This window comes from Heloderma suspectum, chromosome 1 (assembly GCF_057233095.1).
Source record: "Heloderma suspectum isolate Gila_16-S chromosome 1, 16-S_ref, whole genome shotgun sequence".
NCBI classification, from domain to species: domain Eukaryota; kingdom Metazoa; phylum Chordata; class Lepidosauria; order Squamata; family Helodermatidae; genus Heloderma; species Heloderma suspectum.
Genome location: NC_139458.1, coordinates 279505998 through 279528096, shown reverse-complemented (window position 1 = coordinate 279528096; position 22099 = coordinate 279505998). Strand labels below are relative to the sequence as shown.

Genomic DNA, 22099 nt, shown 5'->3' with positions numbered 1-22099 from the left:
TTGGCTGGGACGGGTGGTGGTGGTGGAAGCGGTGCGACTTTCTTGCTGTATGGGGAATAGTTGTCCTGCAGACAGATGGCAACTTTACACCTATTTATTTTTTATTTTAAAAATTATTAAAGAGGGTAGAGGGTATGCACTGTGCATGGCCCAGGGGAAAAATGGAAAACCTGTGGAGAAGAATATAAGAAAAACAGTTGATGAAACTGGAAGGGAAATGGTAGGCTTGCTGCTAGTTTCCAGGCTCCCACTCCCCAAAGGCTACCTGTGCATTCCTGACAATGAAAAAAAAAATGGATTTCTTAAAATGTAGAGCGGTTGTGAAAATAGCAGGCATATTTTTTGTTATCTAAATAGCACCCTCAGGGAAGCCTGAGTAGCCTCAGGACCAGGGGAGCGGGAATTTTACTCCTTGCTGTGGTCCTGACAATAATTGCCTCTCTGAAGCTGCTGTTTGCATTTCAAGGGAAGCCTCTGTTTGTTTACATAACATTACAATTTTTTACATCACAAAAACATGCACATTAATTGCATTTCATGTCTAGTTTGGCCTAGAGGGCAGTATCCAATGCTGCCTACCTGTGAATGGAGCCCACCGCTGTTTCCGTTCCACAGGCGGCCAGCCCCACCAATTCCATTGCGCAAGTGGCATCCATCGCTTGTGTAATGGAGATTTAGCACTTCTGGGAGCAACCCCTGGAATGATCAGAAATTCTTGTTTCTGGAATGGTGCAGCCCCCCAGAGCTTCCTTATGCGTGCTCTGCTGACCTGCCCAGTTCCAGAAACGAGCATTTCTGTTCCTTTTGGTTGCCCCCAGAAGCTCTCCGTTGAACAAGCAGTGGGTGCTGCTTGTGCAACAGAATTGGAAGGGCTGGGCACTCATGAGCAGTCACCACTAGATACTGCTCACAGTCTCAAAATATAATAATAGTCAGAAAAATAATTTTTAAAACATTTTCAAAATGACATAGTTATGGGCGGGGAAATGTGCTTATTTCACACTGCATTCCAAACTGCAAAGAAAGCATATGTGAGGATGAGGGGAAAGATATGCACATTTCCTAATATTTTTTAATTGTCTGTTGTTGTTGAGAAAATATAATGTTCCCACACCAAATGTATGGGATGGGAGAGTCACTTAGTCACAACAACTGTGGGTGTAATTTATGATGCTGTTTATGATTCCCATTAAAGCAATAAATGGTTTAGTCAGAATAACTTAAGGACTGTCTCCCCCAATACTATCCTGCTCATCTTCTCAGTCAGCTGGAGAGGACCTGTTATGGGTCCCACCCCCAGCTTAGGTGGGAGGAGACATAACAGGGCCTTCTCTCTAGCAGCACCCAGATTGTGAAATTCCTTCCCATGAGATCTGCTCTGTCTTGTCTCGTTATAGTTTTCTGCCATCAGATTAAGATGTTTTTGTTTATGCATGTATCTGGCTTGGTTTAGTGGTTTTAATCTTCTGGTTATATTATTTTTCCTCTCTGCTGTGCATTTTGTTTCTTAATCTGTTGTTATGATTTGAATGTATCGTACTGTATCGCATAGTATAATATATAGTAACTATAAACCAGCCTTCCCCAACCTGGTGCCCTTGAGATGAGTTGGTCTGCAACTCCCATCATTACCAGCCAGTGTGGCCAGTGACCAGGGATGATGGGAGCTGCAGTCCATCTGGAGGGTGTCAGGTTCAGGGAGGCTGCGGTAAGCATTCTATAGAATGTGGAAAAGTGGGATACAAATTCTGCAAAATAATAAACAAATGAATAAGTTGGGGCCCTTTTAGATTCAGGTAGTTGTTTACAACACTAAGTATTTGTATCTGTGGTGTTTTGCCACATACACAGAAATACAATGCTGATGTGTGTATTTCCAATCATTTCTGATGAGGTAATATTAGGTATTATTCACAGGTTATAGGAATGTACTAGACACATGCACTGGTAATCCTAAATTGAAATGGCAACCCCCAATTTGACTCTCATATGTGGGTAGCAAATTGGGGGATGGCTGTCCTAGTGTCTAGTAATTCAGCTGTAATTGTGAGCTGTAATTCAATCCTTGAAACAGCTTTGGAAGTGAGAGGGCTTCCCATGGTCGTGGCAGAGCTTCCTTGGTCTCTGTTTTCACACACACACACACACACACACACACACTACAGGTTCAAAGCTACTGTTTGTAGTGGCTTGACAGTGCAACAACAGGAGCAAATCTCCAGTTGTCACCACCACCATATTTCTTTCCCAGGGGCAGCAGGAGACCAGCTCCTCCTGCTGCACTGCCCAAGCCACCAGCAGAGATGGAGGCTTTTAACCTGTTGAGAGGAAACAGAGAAAGAGGAAGCCCACCATAGTGGTAGTGAGCCCACCCCCCATGGTCCAAATGGAGGTGGGCTCACCCCTGGGCTCCTTTATCCCATTCTGGGGTTTCTCCCCATTTGGGCAAGTCCAAAACAGGGGAGCCCAGTCCTATCGTAGACATGAATTTACTGAACGGGCACAACATGGAAGTGATACAACATGGAGCTGGGGACAGCAAATGCATATCTGAAGTCATATAGTGAAATGCCATGAATCAGCCAGCAACATCTGTTCAAGACTAACTGGATCTGTTCCTCCAAGTTATTTTCATTTTAGGACCAGGCAGTAATCTGCCAATTCACCACACATTATGTTTATAATAGGGTAATACAATAAAGCAAAATAAAATTGTAAATGGAAGCCGGTGAAGTACAGTGGATACGGGTGTGAAAAGGACTGCGTTGAAATCCGTATCACCAAATGGCCTTGAGCAACTTCCTCTGTTAGCCTAACCTGGTACACAGGGCTGTTGTGATGATAAATGACATAACATGCTGTAAACCATGTAGCACTCTGAAGGGTACTACAAAATTATTGATAACAACAACAACAGCAGTACAGACTGTGGAATTCAGCAAATGGGATCTTGGCCTTGGCTCAGGTTCCAATCTTTGAGGATACTATGGCCGCAGCAAGCCAGGGGCTCTTACACTCCTCCTTTCTCTTTCAGTGCACTTGTGAGGAGTTTGGAGCCTTTCACTTCCTGTTTAGATTAACCACATCTTTTTTTGTTGTCTGAACTTGGCACGTTGTGGTTAATCATAAGTAGGACTTCTTTAAGACAACTTCAAAACATAGGTTCTGCTGAAGCTGGTTTCTAAAGCAACCATAGTTAACATTAACCACAGTTAAGATTCAGAAGACTTGATGAAGTAGTGAAATAAATTAAACTGGAAACAAAGGCTACTGAACAACTCCTCACGGCCATGCCAGAGGAAGACGGGGACGAGATCACACGTGTCCAAGTCTTGCTGGGGTTCATTCTCATCATGCTAAACAATGGATTAGCATGATGTCCAGATACAGCCTCTCAATCTGTATTCCTGCTTGAAATAATGCATGGTTCACAAAGTGGGCAAAAATGAAATAAGAATGGTGGTAAGTTTGCAAACTAAAAGCCCAACGGCCACACTACATGTTACATGATTGATTTACATACCTCTTTAAAAAAAATAGCAGCCATACGAAGGGGAGACAAACGAGGAAGGTTAACCTTTCCCCTTGTGCTGTGATCCCAGCAACAATTGCCCCTGCTATTTGCTGCAGGGAGTAAGTGCTATTGTTTAGATCCTCATTTGTTTCAGTCCAACATCCTGCTCCCCACAGTGGCCAACCAGATGCCTTCAGGAAGCCCACAAGCAGGACATGAGGCCAACATCCCACTCACACTGTTATTCCCCAGCAAGTGGTATTCAGAGGCATACTGCTTCCGAACCTGGAGGTAGCATAGAGCCATCATGACTTGTAGCCATCAATAGCCTTACCCTCCATGAGTTTGTCTAATCCCCTTTTCAGGTCATCCCATCACTATTGTGTGAAAAATGTTTGTTTTGTCTGTCCCGAATCTCAAACTTATTCAGCTTGATTCAACGATCCTAGGTGCTAGTGCTATGAGTGAGGGAGGAACACTTCCCACGTTCTCCAATTTCATATGTAATGGGGAACTTGCAGTTTGTACTGAAGTGAAAGCAGGTGCTTTCTCACTCACTCTCTTCTGCCCATGAAGGACAAGGAAGGACCACATAAGCCCTGGGCTCATTTACAATCATTTAACATGCTCCACCTGCCCTGCTCCTTCTCCTTCACACATGACAGAGAGAGAGAGAGAAAGCTCTTCATTTAGATGATCATCTGAAGTGGTCAAAGAATGCTTGTTCCCCATCCTTTCTCTCAGGTAGGGATGTAACAACTCACCCTAGCTTGGTTTCTCTGGGCGCTCGCCAAAGCAGTGCCCCTGCTCACACACCCCCTGGACCCGTGCTTGGGCCTCCCACGAGCTCGGCAAGTTCCCCAGGCTCACTGCGATCCTGTTTGGTGAGTGCCCGCCATGTTCGCGCCTTTGATTGCTACGTAAAACGGGAAGTTAGGAAACTGAGCATATTTAAATATGCGCAGTTTGGAGATGGGAAAGGTAAATAAGAGCAATATTAGAGGTATAATCCCTCTAATATTGTGCTTATTTAGCTTTCCAAGCTCCAAGCTGCACATATTTAAATATGCACATTTTTTAACTTCCTGCCTACAGCAAGGTCAAGAAGGCTAGGAGAAGGAGTAGATGCTGCAGTATCTGCAAAGCAGTCTACAAAGTTCCAAGTGAAATGAGGCATGATAGAGAGCATGGGAGGAGACACAATGGGCTAGCGCAGCTTTCCCCAACCTAGCACCCTCCAGATGTTTTTACTGCAACTCACATCAGCCCCATCTAGCATGGTCAATGGTCAACGATCGATGATAGGAGTTATAGTCCCAAACATCTGGAGGACACCAGATTGGGGAAGGCTGGGCTAGAGGTTTAGGAGTAGAAAGTTTAGTGGCGGTGAAACTGAAGGTTGGATGGGAACTGGAATGGATATGTGTAGAAGTGGCAACAGAAGGAGCTGTTTCAGAGACAGAAGTGGTAATAATGTGTCCGGTGTGTCTAAACAATTTTTTAATGTTTGTCTTGGGCTGAAAGAACTAGGCTATCCGTGTTCTAGATTGGTTTACTACAAAGAGAACTGGGAGCCTGTTTTGAATAACCAGGAATCATCTATCTACCCATTCAAACAACACCTTCCATTTGAAAATCCTGAGCACAGCTTTAACGCAATGCTGATTTCACTGGCACAAAGTACATACTTGATACAAGATTTCAGGATTTCTTTGTAATAAGGGATGGCGTTTTATATGAAAAAAAAGAGATTATAACCTCATTGTCCCTATATTAGTAGGAGTGGAATATGCTGAAGATCTGTTATGGGCACCAGTACTTGTGAATGCAAAATGTTATATTGTTTCACCTCATTTGAAATTGCTTCATTGGAATTTCCAATCCCCCCAAACACAGAATAGAATTTAAAACAAAGATGTATTTGTAATGTATTGATTAGAAAAAAATATCTTTGTAAAATAAATTATATTATGAGTGTCAGCTGAAAGCTTCCTTTCCAGTCATATTAATAAGAGGTCTGTTCCATGGACATAACTGATAATTGGCGTGTTAAGAATTTGTTAACAGCCTGAAAAAAAATTGATACTTTTCCAAATTGTCTGGTGAAACGTCCTTAAATTTTCATTTAATTAACAGCTTCAAGATTCAGTCTGTTCATGTATTGACATAGCAGGATCATGTCATGATAGCAAAATAAAAAATTCACATTTGAAAGTGAACCTAATCTCAGCCATGGACCCCTAAATGCAGGAACATTTATACCTCCAATTTCTTCCTCTCCTCTCCATCATGGACATATATTACTTTTTTAAGAATTAAAATCTTTGGAAACTACATCTAAATTGCATTCAGGTACAGAACTGCATTTTAAAAAATGCAGTTTTTAATAAGAACCTTTTCATAATGTAATTCAACCATTGGCTTGATCCTGGAGTTTGTCAGAGGAAAGATGCTACACAGTGACACATGAATCACTGATGAAGAGTGCATTTTGCACCAAGAAAAAAATCCAATTTGGAATCGAAATCTGGAAGAATTAAGTAAAATTATATCTTCCTCTGCTAAACTAATCAACCCAATTATTCAAATCTTTGAAATAGCACTATAGACTAATAGACTATAGCAAATAGACTACACAGATACCATGTGAGGAGAAAGAGAGAAAAAGAGATAGTAAAATGCAAAACCATTGGTGTTTTTTCCTCTTCACCTCTATTCAGAAAAAATATTCATCATGTTCTCAGTGATTGTTTGATACAAATTCTAGGATATACTTTTAAAACGTTATTAGCTTTGAAAAAAATAATCACATAAGGTTCAAAAGCATTCAGGTTATTTATGATGCATAGGCTTGGCTTCTAAATTGCTCCTCCATTTATCTAAGGGGAACAGGAAGGATAATTCTGCCAAATCTCCCCTGCATTTGAACCTCCCTGCACCATATCTGAACATCATTATCAAGAGTAATCAAACCTCAGGAGCAGGGGGCACACATCGGGCTGCAGAGAGAAGGGGACGGCAGGAAAGCCCTATTCCCTGAATATTCCATTCACAAAGAGAAAGTTAGTATCAAAGCCATAATCTGTATTGCTGAGCCAAAACTACTGACATTTTTTCATGAATGTTTTTGACAGTGTAGAACCTCCTCCTTTCCCATGCTTTTTTTGGCACTCCTTCTAAAAATGCTTTCCCATTCATTTGTACTGCTTTATTTCATTTTCACTCTCAGTTAAGCACTCTTGCCCTCAGTGATATCATCACACAGCCAACTGGATTGGCTAAATAGCATTGTGATATAATCCCATTCACTCCATGATCCCAGTTGGGTGGCATAACTCATGTGACTATACAATAAAGGGTATTCATCACTTGCCTTCAGTGATGTCATCATATAGGCAAACAGGATACAGAGATGTGATGCCAGATTGGCTAACAATATCCGTGTGGTTCATCCCAGAATAAGAAAGAAACACTAACAAGGCTTGGGGCCAGGGCAGGGGTGGGCGGGAGAATGGCATCAAGCAAGATTGACAATCATGAATATTGCTTCTTTTTAATGGGAGGGGAGATTTCTCTCTTATGAATATAACTAATTTCAGCCAGAAATTACAAACTGGAAAACATTCAGTGCAATCCTATCTATATTTCTAAGCTTAAAGAAAATTCAAATCACCAACACTTGTATTCTGTCCTATAAGCACATCCTAACTCTGACCAGAGACATCTTGTTTGACCTTTCAAACTCCATTACTATTAGGAACCACAGCACAGAGTTGTACCACTATGTCTAGCTCTAGGGACAACCTTATGGTGCAAGCTTAAGGTGGTGTCAGCTGTTCTGCCCCCTTTTTTTAAAACCCTAAATCTTTCCAAGCACAATTTTGTGCCATGCAGGGAATCAGAAAGACCAGTGCCACAGCAGCAGATGCAAAAAAGTGCTTGTGCTGGAATTAGATGCTTGCACCATCAGGAACTCACAAGTTATTCCTACATTCTGGTTGTGTGTCTCATAGCATCAGGCTAAAAGGAACACATGAACTATCTCAAAGTAAACCCTAAAACACCCAGGTTCTTAATTTTTAAAGTACTGAATCCTATGGCTGAATGTGTGTTTTATATGTTCAATCATAGTTAATATAACATGCTAACATATTAATAAAACATTACAATGCATTGGGTTGAATTCAGATGTTGTCATACTTAGACAACATCTGGAAATCAATGGAACGTAAGTTTATCTATGGCTAAGTCTGGATCCAATCCATTGAAAATACACACTCAATTCACTTCCATTTTGGAGTTGTAATCCAAAAGATCTGGAGGGCAACAGGTTATCTTCCCTTTCTCTAGAGTAACTATCTTAAAATCATTGGCACTGTTTCAAAGGGACTGGATTGTGAGGCACTATGTTCCCCCTAATTTTTCATGGCTAAGGATTCCATCATTCCATTCTTTTATTGTTGCTCTTATTCACTTTTCCCTGAGACCCATTCCTCTAAGTTTCAATTTAAGTAGGAGAATGTAAATTAATTCTAGAATTAGAGTCTACACTTTCCTACAGCTTTCTGATTGTTCTTGTATTTCCCACCCCTACCTCCTGCTTACCAATGTCTCTGCAGACATTGATAAAGACATTACAAAAAAGCAAGCTTGATTTGATGGCGCATATGACTGTAACAAGATTCTTTCTGAGTGGTGTTTTACTGACATATACTCCTTCACACTGGTAAAACGCCACACAAAAAGAATGTTGATACAACCACATGTACATTCAAATCAGGTTTGCTTTCTTGCAACCTTTTATCATTGCACACATATGCACATTGTTAATGCAAAGGTTGAGGGAAAGACACAAACGAACTGAAAGACGTAGCATGCACAGTGCTTCTTTTAAAAACCCTGGAAACAGAGAACAGAACAACAGAGTATTTTAATGTATTGTTTTGGAAGAGGGAAATTGCTAAGCATCCCTATTTGTAGCATAGTATCTGCCTACAATGACAACATGACATCCTAAGCATGCTTTATGACTTCACAATGGCAAAGTACTATGTTCCAACTTTAGGATTTAACTGCTGCTGTAGCAAGTCTTTGGACTGGGCCATTAGCTTGTAAGAAAATGTTTTGGGTCAAATGTACAGAGACATAAACAATGTCCATGTATATAAAGAAGAATGGTTGAAAAAACTGCACAATAAAATAACACTTAGGGTTATTTTATTTTACTCAACACAAAGTTAAATGTGGTTAAATCCATTGAAAACAATGAACTTATGCACACACTGAAGTTTGAACTAGAGAGTGCAATTTGGTGTTTGGGGGGCACCTGCTGGCAGCTTCATCACCTTAGTTTGGCACTTGTGAGCTAAACAGGGAGTAGCATGAAGCGAAGTGAACACCTTGGATGTGCACTAGATGTATATCAATCTCCCCTTTGAAACCATGTCAAGACACCTTCATTTCAAATACAGAAAAAGAAAGGCTAATCTATAAATGACTTCACTGAAATAGGTCCAAACAACGCAATCATATATTGAGTAATTAACAACAAACAGCTAATACGTCATTTCTGGAAATTTCACCACTCATCATAGTCTACGAGTTACAATATATATGGCAATAATATACTCATATAGATCTCCATGACTCATTATCACTAATCTGCATTGGAGTTTTCCATTTGAATCTAACCTCATGGTTGAACTCCTTGTGCTCAAAAAATTAAGTTATTACTCCATTTATGAACTGTATTAAATGACAGAAGTCACGCTGGCAGAAAAAATGTCAATAAGGTCACATTTTAATTTGCCACACATGATCCACAGAACTGCACACCCTGCCTGATGAAAGATGAAAAGGATAAAGAATTGTCTGTGGCAAAATAGTATTTTACCATTTTTTTAAATATTTGGGCATTATCCTTCTATGTGATTAATACAGCTAATAGTGATAAGTTTGATTAGAGAGTTAGGAAGAGGCATAGCAACATCTCTTTGCTTGTTCCTTTTGTTAGATTTCAATATACACTGCAGTTTTGTGGGACAGAAAAGTTAATGACTGGGGATGTTGTAAGAAAGTGAGACTACAATTAGATGCAAAACAAAAGAGGATTACAAGTACATTTTTATGTGTGTACACTATCAATTCCTCAACAATTATGACTAAGTCATTAACAGAATCCTGTCAGGCAACTTGCTTACTAGATCTCTTCAGCCCATTATTAACACACACACATACACACTTACTCACACATTACCTTCTGTGCCTCGCATATTTGCCACTAACGTGACCACTGCCATCACAGCCAGGGGTAGGGCAGCTGTAAAAAAGACGGAATTAATTATATAGGTGTCGGTGTGCTGCACAGAGATTATATTAAAAGCAGGCAGTAGGTATTACAGAGATGGAGGGCAACAAAGACAGAAAAAGAGAAATCAAATAACTGAAGGGAAAGGGGGGGAAGGGATGCTTTTTATTAGCAAATCCCAGGGGAATTAATTTCATCAGTGCAGCAGGGCATGAGCAAGCCACCAATGAACTTGAAAGTGCATTATACCCATTAAAAGGCATGAATTTTCTAAATTGCTAATGGGGATACATTTTACACTCAGCGCACTAACCTGAACAGCTCTTGTATGGCTGGTTCCACGGGAACTGCAGAGAGATGGAAAATATATAAAAATTTATCATCTATTACAAGTACCCCCTCTCCTGCTGAAAATTGCCAAAAAAGGCTGTGTAAAAAAGCAAGGGTCAGAATGAATCATGCAAAGAGATTCTGGAGGATGAAGGTCACCCTGAGCAGGGGCCTTGAGTGATTTACTGAAGCAAGAGACGTACCTCGAACACCTTTGGACCGTGTGCGATGGCGCTTCTCGTCTGCATCCACCTCCATCTGGGAATAGATTAGCAGGCAGTCAATGCTCTTATCCTGCATGCACAGACTATCAATGCACAGACTGATACAGTCGCTCTCACACAATTTATTGACAATATTTTAATTCCTTTTTATCTTGTGAGAGAAGAGTCTGTATTAAGAGGGATTTTTAAAGGCTCTCTACATTTGTTTAGAAACACAAAAACCCACATGGCAAATTTTGTTCTAATCACATGGCTTGTGTGCACTCTCTCTCTCGATCCCCCAATTTTATGTTTTAAAAAAACCTGTATTAGGTTTCCTTCCCCACCCCCACTTTCTGTATAAAAGGGTTTCTTTGAAGGAAACCTAATAGAAGCACGATATAGCAGATTTATCTGCAGTTTGGAACTGAGGTCAGGTACTTGAGCATATTGGGAGGCTTTCAAGAGAGAATTTTAAGCAAAGAAGAAAAGAAAATAGAATAGAATAGAAGAACAAAGAGATACTATGATTCGATATTTCTGCCTGGTCTTCTCTAATGCAGAAACAGCTTTGCCTGTTTGTGGTGTCACATTAGTTTGCAAAATTGTAGCACTTGTAAACGTTGTCATTTATTACAGAGCTATATCCTGAAAATGCTTTCAAGTTTGCACAGGAGAGGTCTGACTAAGTGAAACATGCTCCCTGGTCAGAGATCCATAGGCGTGCTCATATACACACACTGGTAACTTGTGTGCATGGAATCCCCATTCAATTTAATAGAGGGAACAGATCAACATGCACAATAGAGGGAGGAGATCGATGTATTCATACTGGAGAGGCCCTTCTTTTGAGACTGCTGCCTTCAGAGGCCTGTTTGATGGTACGTGACAGAGAGCCTTTTTGGTGGCCGCTCCCAGGCTGTGGAACTAGCTCCCAAGGGAACCTACATTTACTCCCTCTCTGCTATCTGCCCACAGGCAGGCAAAGACTGCTTTATTCAAGAAGTAAATCGGTCTGTTGGGTTGGGTGCTGTTTTTGTTCTGTAATTGTTATGTTTTTATTGCATCTTAATGCATTGTTTTAACCAATTTTAATTGTCTCTGTAAACAATGAGTAAACTCTGTAAACCATGAGTACCATTTTTTGGTAGAAAGGTGGAATACAAATCAAATTTATTTATTTGTTTGTTTGTGATACTTCTGTACTGCTTAATATAATAAAGTCCCTAAGTGGTTCACATATAAATATTATAATCACATTTAAACCACATTATTAAAAAGCATTCCAATTACAATAATAGAACAGTGCAATACAAGGGGCAGTAAGATGGAGCAGCATGAGTAATTACCATCAGTTACATGACAGGGAAAGCCTGAGTGAACAAGTTCTTTTTCAGGAGGCATTTTAAACATGCCACATTTTCTGCATCCTGAACTGGATGGGAGAGGGTTTTCCAGAGGGTGGGTGCCACTACTGAGAAGGCCCACCATCGAGGTATTACATGGTGACACTCTGTTGGCTTTGAAATTACCAGCAAGGCCTCCTCTGATTATCTTAAAGGTTGGCTGGGTATATATCAGGGAAGGCATTCTGGTAGATATTGTGGCCCCAATTTGTTTAGGGCTTGTATGACAATAATCTTGAACATGGCTCAGTAGCTAACAGGCAGCCAGTGCTGTTCGTTTAACAGAAGTGTTATGTGAGCAAAGCAGGATGTCCCAGTAAGCACTCTAGCATTCTGCACTAGCTGCAGCTTCTGAACCAGGCACAAAGGCAGACCCATATCGAAAGTATTACAGTAGTCTAATTGTGAGGTTATCAGCGCATGTATCACTATGGTTAGGCTGTTCCCATTCCAGGAATGGGTGTAGTTGGTACATCAACCGAAGCTGGCAATGAGTGCTTCTGGGCCTCCCGTGACAGAGATGGAGCACCCCCAAACTATGTACTTGCTCCTTCAGAGGGAGTGCAATAAATAAATAAAATAAATATATATATCCACTTCCTCAAGTGAAATTAATGTGAATGCCATTTGAGGTGAGTGAGAGCTCTGTGCATGAATTGGAGTGCCCATGCCAAGAACAGATCACTGGGTTCGGTTGTGGAACTGAAGAGAACTAAAGTCAAAGCATCCAACTATGGGCAGTGTTGGGATTCCCCAGTCCCAAACTGTCCCCAATAGATTGACATTTGGAGTCTGGTGGAGTTCCCACCATATTCATATGCTCTATTCATACAACCTGACATGAATAATAATAATAAAAATATTGGTGTCAAAAAGCATATGAAAACAACATTGTCCTCTGAACCTCAGTCCTCCGTGAAATGATTGTTAAAAAATGATTCGGTGTTCTCTCTGTACAAAATTCTTCAGGGGGAAAAAATGTTGTAATTAAAGGAGACACATCTCGGTAGCAGAGCCCAGTGGGAAGTTACCCTTCATCTCTCAGCACTGCTGGATGCCCCACTCACATGTCTTCCTCAAAGAAAGAAGTGAGAACCTGTCTCACTAAATAACTATCTGAAGAAATTATGATCATGATATCTCCCATGCACTGCAGTTAATTTAAAAATAAAATGTTTTTCATTGTTGATCTATAGTTTTGTCCTTTCTGTTTAGAAGTTTCATTCAGCAGCATCTCATTGCTATCTTTTTCCTACTGTAAAATAATACAACGGTGTTTGGGGGAATTAAGCAGATGTTAGATTGTACCACACAGATGATCATCCTTTTAAAAGAAATGGAACTACCCTGCTAAAGGTAATTATTGATTAACCAAACTCCTATCGACCATCATGACTAAAGTTTGCCTAGCTAAGCTTGACATTCTAGCTATGCTGACTTGAAAGTCTTAAGGACACCAACGGTTTTAGGGATATTCTTTGTCCCACATAGCAAGAGGTTTGTTACAACTTTTTATCTGACCACAACCTTATAATGAAGCAGTTGTGTATTCCCTGCCTGCTTACCCTTAGGTCTTCTTGCCATAATTGCTAATACATTGTTTCTAGGCAGAAGCTGGTTGTCCACCTCAGCTTCAATGGAAGCCTCTAATTAGCATACACTTCTATGACTGGCTTTCCATAGGTCCTTTTGCCACCTTGTATCAGTGCCAGCAGAGGGCTGGAACCTTCTGCCAACTGTGAATGGTACATATTTTTTTAAAAAAAGAGGTGGTCCTGAGATAGTGACAAAACATACATGGTCTGGCTGGAGGTGCGAAACCGACAACAAATTTAGAAGCTTTCAGACAGCATGCAAACTGTACAGTTGAGTCTATATGCATGTTGGCCCTTTATATGATCCCAAAGAAACAACGTTTGCTTTTTTAGCCAGATTTAGAAGTACCTTCTCTGCTTTTATGGTTTAATGCCAAGACATTCTTATTTCCTAATTAACACACCTACTTTAGTCTATTAAGTTAAATCTACCTTGGGATTTAAACCCTATGCATAAACACTCTGTTATGCTATGCTTTACAGATATACCAAATCCCTACAGGGCCAGAGGAAATGCTATTTCTGGTGATGACAAGCAAGAAGTACTGTTTTTTAATTGTGGCTTTTTAGAAAAAACGTAATCAGGAATGATGAGAAGGTGAAAGTGAAAGAAGTTGAATAAAAAGAAAACCTTGCTTGGACTCAGGGTCTTTCACAGATGATCAGCGGTTCAGGTTCTCTGGTTGATATAAGAACAAAGGGTGGTGAAAACTTCAGAACAGACAAGATCATGGACTGCATTGCTCCCAAGGCTTGGGAGTTTGCTTGGGCTTGCCCACAGTTTCCTGGACCCATTAAAATAAATAAATCACCCTTTGGGGGAATTTGCAAAGCTCTATCTTAGCTGAGATTACTGTCCAGGCCTGGGAAGGAAAATAACAACAACATGAAGTGTTAAGGGGCAGTTGGAAATGATAAGGCACTGACTTGGTTCACACAAAATGCTAACCCATCGTTTATTTAACTCATGGGTTGTTGAATTCTGGCTTGTCATGATGTGTGAATCTAGCCGCATTAACAAGCTATGTGTAAAGTGTAAACCAAGTGTTAAGTGATGCACATTGGGGCAAAAAAAAAAATCCCAACTTCAAGTATAACCTGATGGGACCTGAACTAGTGGTGACTGACCAAGAAAGATATTTTGGGATTATGGTGGACAGCTTGATGAAAATGTCAGCCACTGCATGGCTGCTGTCAAAATGGCAAATTCCATGTTAGGCACAATTAAGAAAGGAATCAAAAATAAAACTGCGAAGACCATACTGCCCTTATACAAATCTATGGTGCAACCACACTTAGTATATTGTGTACAGTTCTGCTCACCACACCTAAAAAGGGTATTGTAGAATTGGGGGGAAAAGTGCAGAAAAGGGCAACTAAAATTATCGAGGGGCTGGAGCAACTCCCCTATGAGGAAAGGTTACAACATCTGGGATTGTTTAGTTTAGAAAAAAGGTGAGTAAGAGGAGGTATGATAGAGGTGTACAAAATTATGCATGGCGTGGAGCAAGTGGATAGGGAGACATTTTTCTCCCTCCCCCATAATACTTAAACCCGGGGTCATCCCATGAAGCTGACTGGTAGGAGATTCAGGACAGATAAAAGGAAGTACTTCTTCACACAGCGCATAGTTAACCTATGGAATTCACTACCACAAGATGTAGTGATGGTCACCAACTTGGATGGCTTTTAATGTGGATTGGGCAAATTCACAGATGATAAGGCTATCGATGGCTACTAGTCTTGATGGCTATGTGCTGTCTCCAATATCAGAGGCAGTATGCCTCTGTACACCAGTTGCTTGGGAACCTGGACAGGAGATTGCTGTTCCTGTGGGCAGCTGGTTGGCCACTGTGTGAACAGAATGCTGGACTAAATGGAACCTTGGTCTGATTCAGTATGGCCCTTCTTATGTTAATGTTTTGTTAACCATGAACTACCTAGAAAGAGGACCCATGGTTTGTTCTTGGGTTGTTTAAACCATGGGTTGTCATTACGTGTGAACCCAGAACTGTGGCTTGTTCATGGGATGTTTCACTGGGCTACAGAAGCAGCAGGCAAGAGTGCTAAAAAAAAAAAAACCACCAAAAAACCCAGCCACTCTACGTGACAGTACTGCAGTGCTACAAAGGCATTTTGGATGCATGGAAGGAGTGGGCAAAGGAGGAGAAAAACAAACGAACAACCCAGGGATTGAGAAAACAAACCACCATTTGTTCGACTGTCTGTCAGACAAGCCCTGGGTAGGGTAACAAAACATGGGTTAACCATAGGTTAAATAACCCATGGGTTAGTGATATGTGTGCACTAGCTCATTATGTACGGTACAAACAACATTACAAGCACAGAGAGAACACTGAGTTTAAAATAAAATAAATTATAAACATAAAATAAAAATATTAGCTGAGTAAGGTTCTGAAGTATTTAATTCAACTAACATATAGCAAGATACTTCCTTCAATTCAAGTACAGTTGGGCCAGGTGACAGGTGTAGTGGTGAACCAACCAGCCCAACTGTTCTTGAATAGCAGGACTTGTTAGAGGATCTATTAAATAAACCATCTGGAGGCAATGATGGGGATCCTGGAAAAGAAGTTTGAAACATAAAACAGCCCCCAATTGCCTGTGCAAACCCTTATGAACCGACGTCATTCTTGCTGACAAGGCCAGCCCAAGACATTTGCTGCCTGAGGCAGAGCAGCAAATGGAAACCTCACAGATGTCAAACTGCATAGTACCCAAGGCTGGTCAAATTATTTTGGTGCCTGAGGAAGAAGATCCAACAAGTACCTTTCCTGGGAATAAAATTAGGGATGTACATATTGTGTAAAATCCATTCCATCTGTGTTTCACAGCTTATCAGGCACCTTTGGTGCTTTTGTCCACCCATCAATGGAACTGAAGGATTTTTTAGTTTCTGAATTTGCACAAGTTCACATTATGCACGTGCAAAAATGAGCATTTCCCCCCAAATGCGCAAATCCCCCCCATGTGCATTTTCACGCTTTAGCCTATGGGGGAAATGCGCATTTTCAGCCATTTTCCATTTTTGCGTATTTGAACAAAATTACCAGAGGTTAAAAAAATGGTCCATAAGTCCGTGGAAACCATAGGTTCTCTTTCTGGGTTGTTCATGGTTAACAAACCATGAACAAACCATTAGTATATAAGAACATAACAACAGCCATGCTGGATCAGACCAAGGGTCCATCTATTCCAGCATTCTGTTCCCACAGTGGCCAACCATGGGAAATCTGCAATGGAACCAAATAAGTTTGGATTTTGATGAATCCAACCTGCAGATTCTGCAGAGGACTGGCTTCCTGTTGGGAAGATTCTAGGGATATCAGAGAATTCCACCACGGATCTCGGTGAGGCCGAATGCCACTGCATTCGGCCCCCCAAAATCTGTGGCGGAACGGTCTGCCACCCCCCCGCCCACCCGCGGATCCCCCCCGGGATGAGACTTACCGGGGGCGGATCTTCCGGGCAGGGCGGCTCTGGTGGCGGCTCCGGTGGCCGGTCTTCCGACCGGCTGCCACCGCCGCCATTTCCAGGCTTGTGGGGGGGGGGGAAGACGTGATAGGCTATGTAAAGATTTACGTAGCCTATCATGGTTGGGGGTGGGTTTAAAAAAAAAAAAGTGTACGCAAATGGCGGCAGCTACGGCCGCCACCATTTGTGTTCCTACTTTTTACCGTCTTAATCTACGTAAATATTTACAAAGACTATGACAGCGAAAATCAAGGGGAACGCAAATAGCGTAGCGGGCGCTATTTGCATCCCCTTCTGATTCGCCATTCGCCATGATTCGCTAAAACGGTGAATGAAAAAGGAACGCAAATAGCGCCCACTACGCTATTTGCGTTCCCCTTGATTTTTGCCGTCATAGTCTATGTAAATATTTACGTAGATTAAGATGGTAAAAAGAACGAACATAAATGGCGGCGGCCATAGCCACCACCATTTGCGTACGCGGTTGCTTTTTTTTGTTTTGTTTTTTTACCCAGAGCCCTCCACGGCTGGAAATCCAGCTGCAGACAGCTCTGGCCTGGCCAGGCCGGGCCAGGCCATCTGCTCTGCAGAGCTGCCGCGGAGCACAGCCAGCCGTTTGAGGATTCCGGGGGGAGGAACGGAGCGCCTCCCCCCCGGCCAGGATTCTGGGGGGAGGGACGGAACGCCTCTCCCCCCACCATCAACATAATCTGCGAAAGGTAAGTCACTTTTGTACATTCCTAGAAGATTCCATGGTCCTGTGGACCGTTTTGCTAACCTTCAGGAATTTCACACAAATTTCTTTGTAGAAAAATATGAAAAAATAAAGAAAACTAGGCCAAAAATGCACATTTCCCCCATGGGCTAAAGTGTGAAAATACGCATTTGGGGGCAATTTGTGCATTGTGTGGGAATTTGCACATTTTTGCATGCGCGAATTTGCACAAATTTGGAAACTAAAAGAACTTTTTAAAAAATCCAATTCTGCTGGTGGGCGGAGGATGGAACAAAAGGCCTCTGACAACTCACAAAACAAGACAGAACAGATTTTACACAATCTGTACATCCCTACCTGATACATCCCTGAGGTTGCACAGACAGCTTTTGTCCACAAAAGAAAAGTATTTCATGCTGCGACTAATGTGTCTCTAAAGCTTTTACACTTGGATCTAAAAGATAAGGCTAGCAGTCAAGCTATGGAATTCACTACTACAGGATGTGGTGATGGGCACCAATTTGGATGGCTTTAAAGGATGGTTAGACAAATACCTGGAGGAGAGGGCTGTCGATGGCTACTAGTCCTGATGGCTATATGTTACCTCTAGTCAAGAGCTGGTTGCCACTGTGTGAACAGAATGCTGGACTACATGATGAACCCTTCATCTGATCCAGCATGGCTCTTATGTTCTTAGTGATCCTGTTGTTTATGCCCGTTCAAAGCTGCTGCTGCTGCTTTTCTTTTCTTTTTTACTTTGGAGGCCCCCACCCATGATCCTGTTAAAGGAATTGTTTACCCTATGTTCTCAGGAACCATTTGCTCAGGAATCAAGTACCAAAAATGGATCCAGAGAAGATTCAAATTCCCCCCCAAAAGAATTTGAAATGAGTAGGGGGAAATTTGGCTCCCAACACATCCCCTCCTTCTAGGCTCTATCATTTACTAATATTGTATTTTCCCCACAGATGTAAGAAAATTGTGTTGTTGTTTATTGGATGCTAAGTATGGTGTATGATGATTATCCCACATTTTGCTGTACCTTATATGACTTGGGACCAGGCATTGCTCCATATGAACCTGCCTGAGTTTTAAGAGCCTTAAGATCCAAAAAAGAAAGGAAGGGCCTTCTTGGTGGCAGGCTCTGGAACTCCCCGCCAAGGGAGGCCAGTTTATGTCCACTTTTGTTATCCTTCCACCAGCAGGCAAAGGCATTTTTATTCAAACAGGCTTTGGGTTTTTAACCTGTTTGCTAAAGTAGAGTTAACTGGTGGGTGCTGCTTCTCTTACTTAATGATGTGTTTCTAACCAATTTGTTTTTATATTTTAATTATAATTTTGTATTTTATCTTATATTTTACTGCTGACAGCCACCTTGGGCTCTATTTGTGGTGGGAAGGTGGGATATAGATTTAATACACAAACAAAAAATATCTTTGTTAAATGTGTTCATTTATCTGTAGCCTTTAAATCCAGGCAAGCAGGGAAGGGAAGAAAATCTGCAAACCAGCTATTTACCTACCACGAACTGGCTTCCAACCCTGCTATTCTATGATTCTGCTTTGTGATCCTCACTGTGAATGAGCTTTGTGTTAACCTTTCTTTGCTTTTTGTCTTTACAGTGGAAGAAACGATTATGGACAGGATTTTAACAGTCTTCTGTGCTGTGATAATGTTCAGATCCTCCATAGTGCTGTTGTAAAAAAGGGAAATTAAGTAATGTATTTCTGCTTAATTTTTCTCTTTTACTAATGAGTAGCTTTCATTTGAGAGGTTGGAAGCTACAGACTGCAAGGCGTGATTATTAAATACATTGTACTCATCTGAAAATACTTTTCTGAAATCAATAAGGCAAGAGATTTTCCTGCATTTTATATTGTCAGCATGTTCTACTGGGAGCTTGAAGCAGAAGCTAGCACAGCTTATGTAAGAAACATTCTTAACCCATGGTCTATTCATAATCTAATTAGGCTCTTCTGGCAACCTGGCTATTTTGATTTGCAAATGCATCGGCATGGAGCAGCTCAGGCGGTGGTCATCATCAGGACGGCACTGACATGGGAAAAGAGGATACTCTTCCCAGTAGATCCTTCATGAAATATAAATTGCTTTCTTATGACAGTTATTCATATCAGTTTTAAAATATACATTTCTCTAGAATAGAGTTCTAATAGGACCATCCTATGTCTGTCTACTCCAAAGTAAGCCCCATTGAATTCAATCGGACTTCATCCCAGGTAAGTGAGTACAGGACTGGACTTCAACCTAAATATGGCTTGTTACAGTGCCATCCTCTACACATCTACTCAAAAGTAAGCCTAATTGAGTTCAATGAGACTACTGTAATTTTGCAAATCCTTAATCTGTAACCACTCGTAACTGGCTTTATTTCACATAGGGTCAAACAAGACATGATATTAAACATCTTTTCTATTGTTAAAAAAATACCCAGCAGCTGAAGCCATGACCCTCTTGAGACCAAGACTATGTCATGGCGTAGGGGGAAGGTGTTACTCTCCCCACATCAGTTTTCCTGCTGAACCCCTGCCCCCCGCTGCTATTTGCCCTTGAATCAACTATAACCAGGAGACTGTTCAGTGCTTATCACATGCATAAACATGTCTTTTACCAGAATTAATTTTATTAGAGTCACTTTAAAGGCAACATGTGGCTGATGAACATTTTGTGCATACATTAGGAGTTAGATTCTACTTTAGTTTCTATATTCCCCAACCCAGTAATGGACTCTTTAACTTAGGGGAAACCTTTTCAACCCTAGGCCCACATTTCATTTGGGAAGAGCCTCAGGGGCCACATGCCAGCGGGTGTGTGTGTGTGTGTGTGTGCGTGTGTGTGTTAATGGCATGGGGCAGGACCAAGGACAGAGAAATCAAACTAGGTAGGGCCAGATCTCATTCACACCAGTTTGGTCATTCCCCCCTCCACAAGCATACATTATTCTGAAGTAAGCTCCAGTGCAAAACTTTCAGGCACAGAAAGCACAGCTCAATTCAAAACATGTCTACTCGGGAGTTATGCCCACTGCAACAGGTTTCCCCTTACAGGACTGGTTTAAATACTTTGATATCTACCTCTACATTTAAAAGTTCTTTAAAGACCTTTAAATTTTAAAGGTAAAGATCATGGTATTTAAAGTTTTGTTGTTGTTCAGTCGTTAAGTCATGCCCGACTCTTCGTGACCACATGGACCATAGCAAGTTTTGTTGTTGTTGTTCAGTCGTTCAGTCGTGTCCGACTCTTCGTGACCCCATGGACCATAGCACGGCAGGCCTTCCTGTCCTGCGCACTCTTCTGGAGTGTGCTCAGGTTCATATTCATTGCATCGGTGATGCTATCTAGCCATCTCATCCTCTGCCGTCCCCTTCTCCTTTTGCCTTCAGTCTTTCCCAGCATCAGGGTCTTTTCCAGAGAGTTTTCTCTTCGCATTAGGTGGCCAAAATATTTGAGCTTCAGCTTCAGTATCTGTCCTTCCAATGAGCACTCAGGGTTGATTTCCTTTAGGATGGACTGATTTGACCTCCTTGCAGTCCAGGGGACTTGTAAGAGTCTTCTCCAGCACCACAGTTCGAAAGCATCAATTCTTCGGCGCTCAGCCTTCCTTATAGTCCAGCTCTCACAGCCATACATTACTACTGGGAAAACCATAAATTTTAAATGCCTTTAAACTAATCAGAGATAAGAGGGAGATTCCCTGCACTTTCCTGAAAAGAGGCTGTCTTTCTTCAGTGCTCAGCAGACATAGGGCTGATCTACATTGCGCCCACCATCACAATGAATTCGGTGTCCCATCGGGTTAAATGCTCGTGCATTAAAATGTGATTATTCACACTCACCCATTTTCCCCATTGCAGTGCTTCATCGAATGCGTGAGCTCAGTTCACACTTGAGCACTGTGCTGTTTTCCTGCTGTTTTCCTGTGCGCGCTTGTCTGATCTCAGATGCTAAGCGGGGTTGGCCCGGGTCAGTAACTGGATGGGCGACTGCCTGGGCATTATCCTTGCAGAATCAGGGCTTCTCCACAATTTTTTTTTTCTAATTCAGGCATGATCTTCGAAGATTCAAAGTTGTGAAGCTTCGCAACTTCGAATCTTCGAAGATCGTGCCTGACTTAGAAAAAAAAACATCATGGAGAAGCCCTGATTCTGCGAGGATAACGCCTTAATTTAAAAAAAAAAAACATCCAGAGCGGGAGATAGGAGGGGGTAAAACTTAATCTCATTTGAAGGGATAGAACAACCCCCTGCTCAGTGCAGGAAGCCTGATTCCCAGGCGGTCGCCCATCCAGTTACTGACCGGGGCTGACACTGCTTAGCTTCTGAGATCAGACAAGCGCATGCACATCCAGCCCTTTGCTTGTTGCTGAGGAAACGGGGGCTGCTGAGGAAGCTATGCGATCAGTAGCCAGAAGACATGGGGCCATTGAGAGCTGTGACTGGACAGGAGGGAAATACAAACACCACCATAGATGGACAGGCGGGGGAGGAGACTGCGACCAGATACGGTAGCAAAGGCG

At 41.7% G+C, this 22099-nt stretch overlaps 1 protein-coding gene across 1 annotated transcript in view; it reads right to left on the bottom strand.

Annotated features, from left to right (window-relative positions):
- MYT1L (myelin transcription factor 1 like) overlaps nt 1–22099 on the bottom strand; it is a 302732-nt gene that overhangs the window by 166645 nt on the left and 113988 nt on the right. The window contains exons 2-4 of the mRNA XM_084830909.1: nt 10355–10409; nt 10135–10168; nt 9771–9833 (exon numbers count right to left, since the gene is read on the bottom strand). Of these exons, the coding sequence (XP_084687035.1) occupies nt 9771–9833; nt 10135–10168; nt 10355–10409 (152 nt within the window). The remainder of the gene's footprint in view (nt 1–9770; nt 9834–10134; nt 10169–10354; nt 10410–22099) is intronic.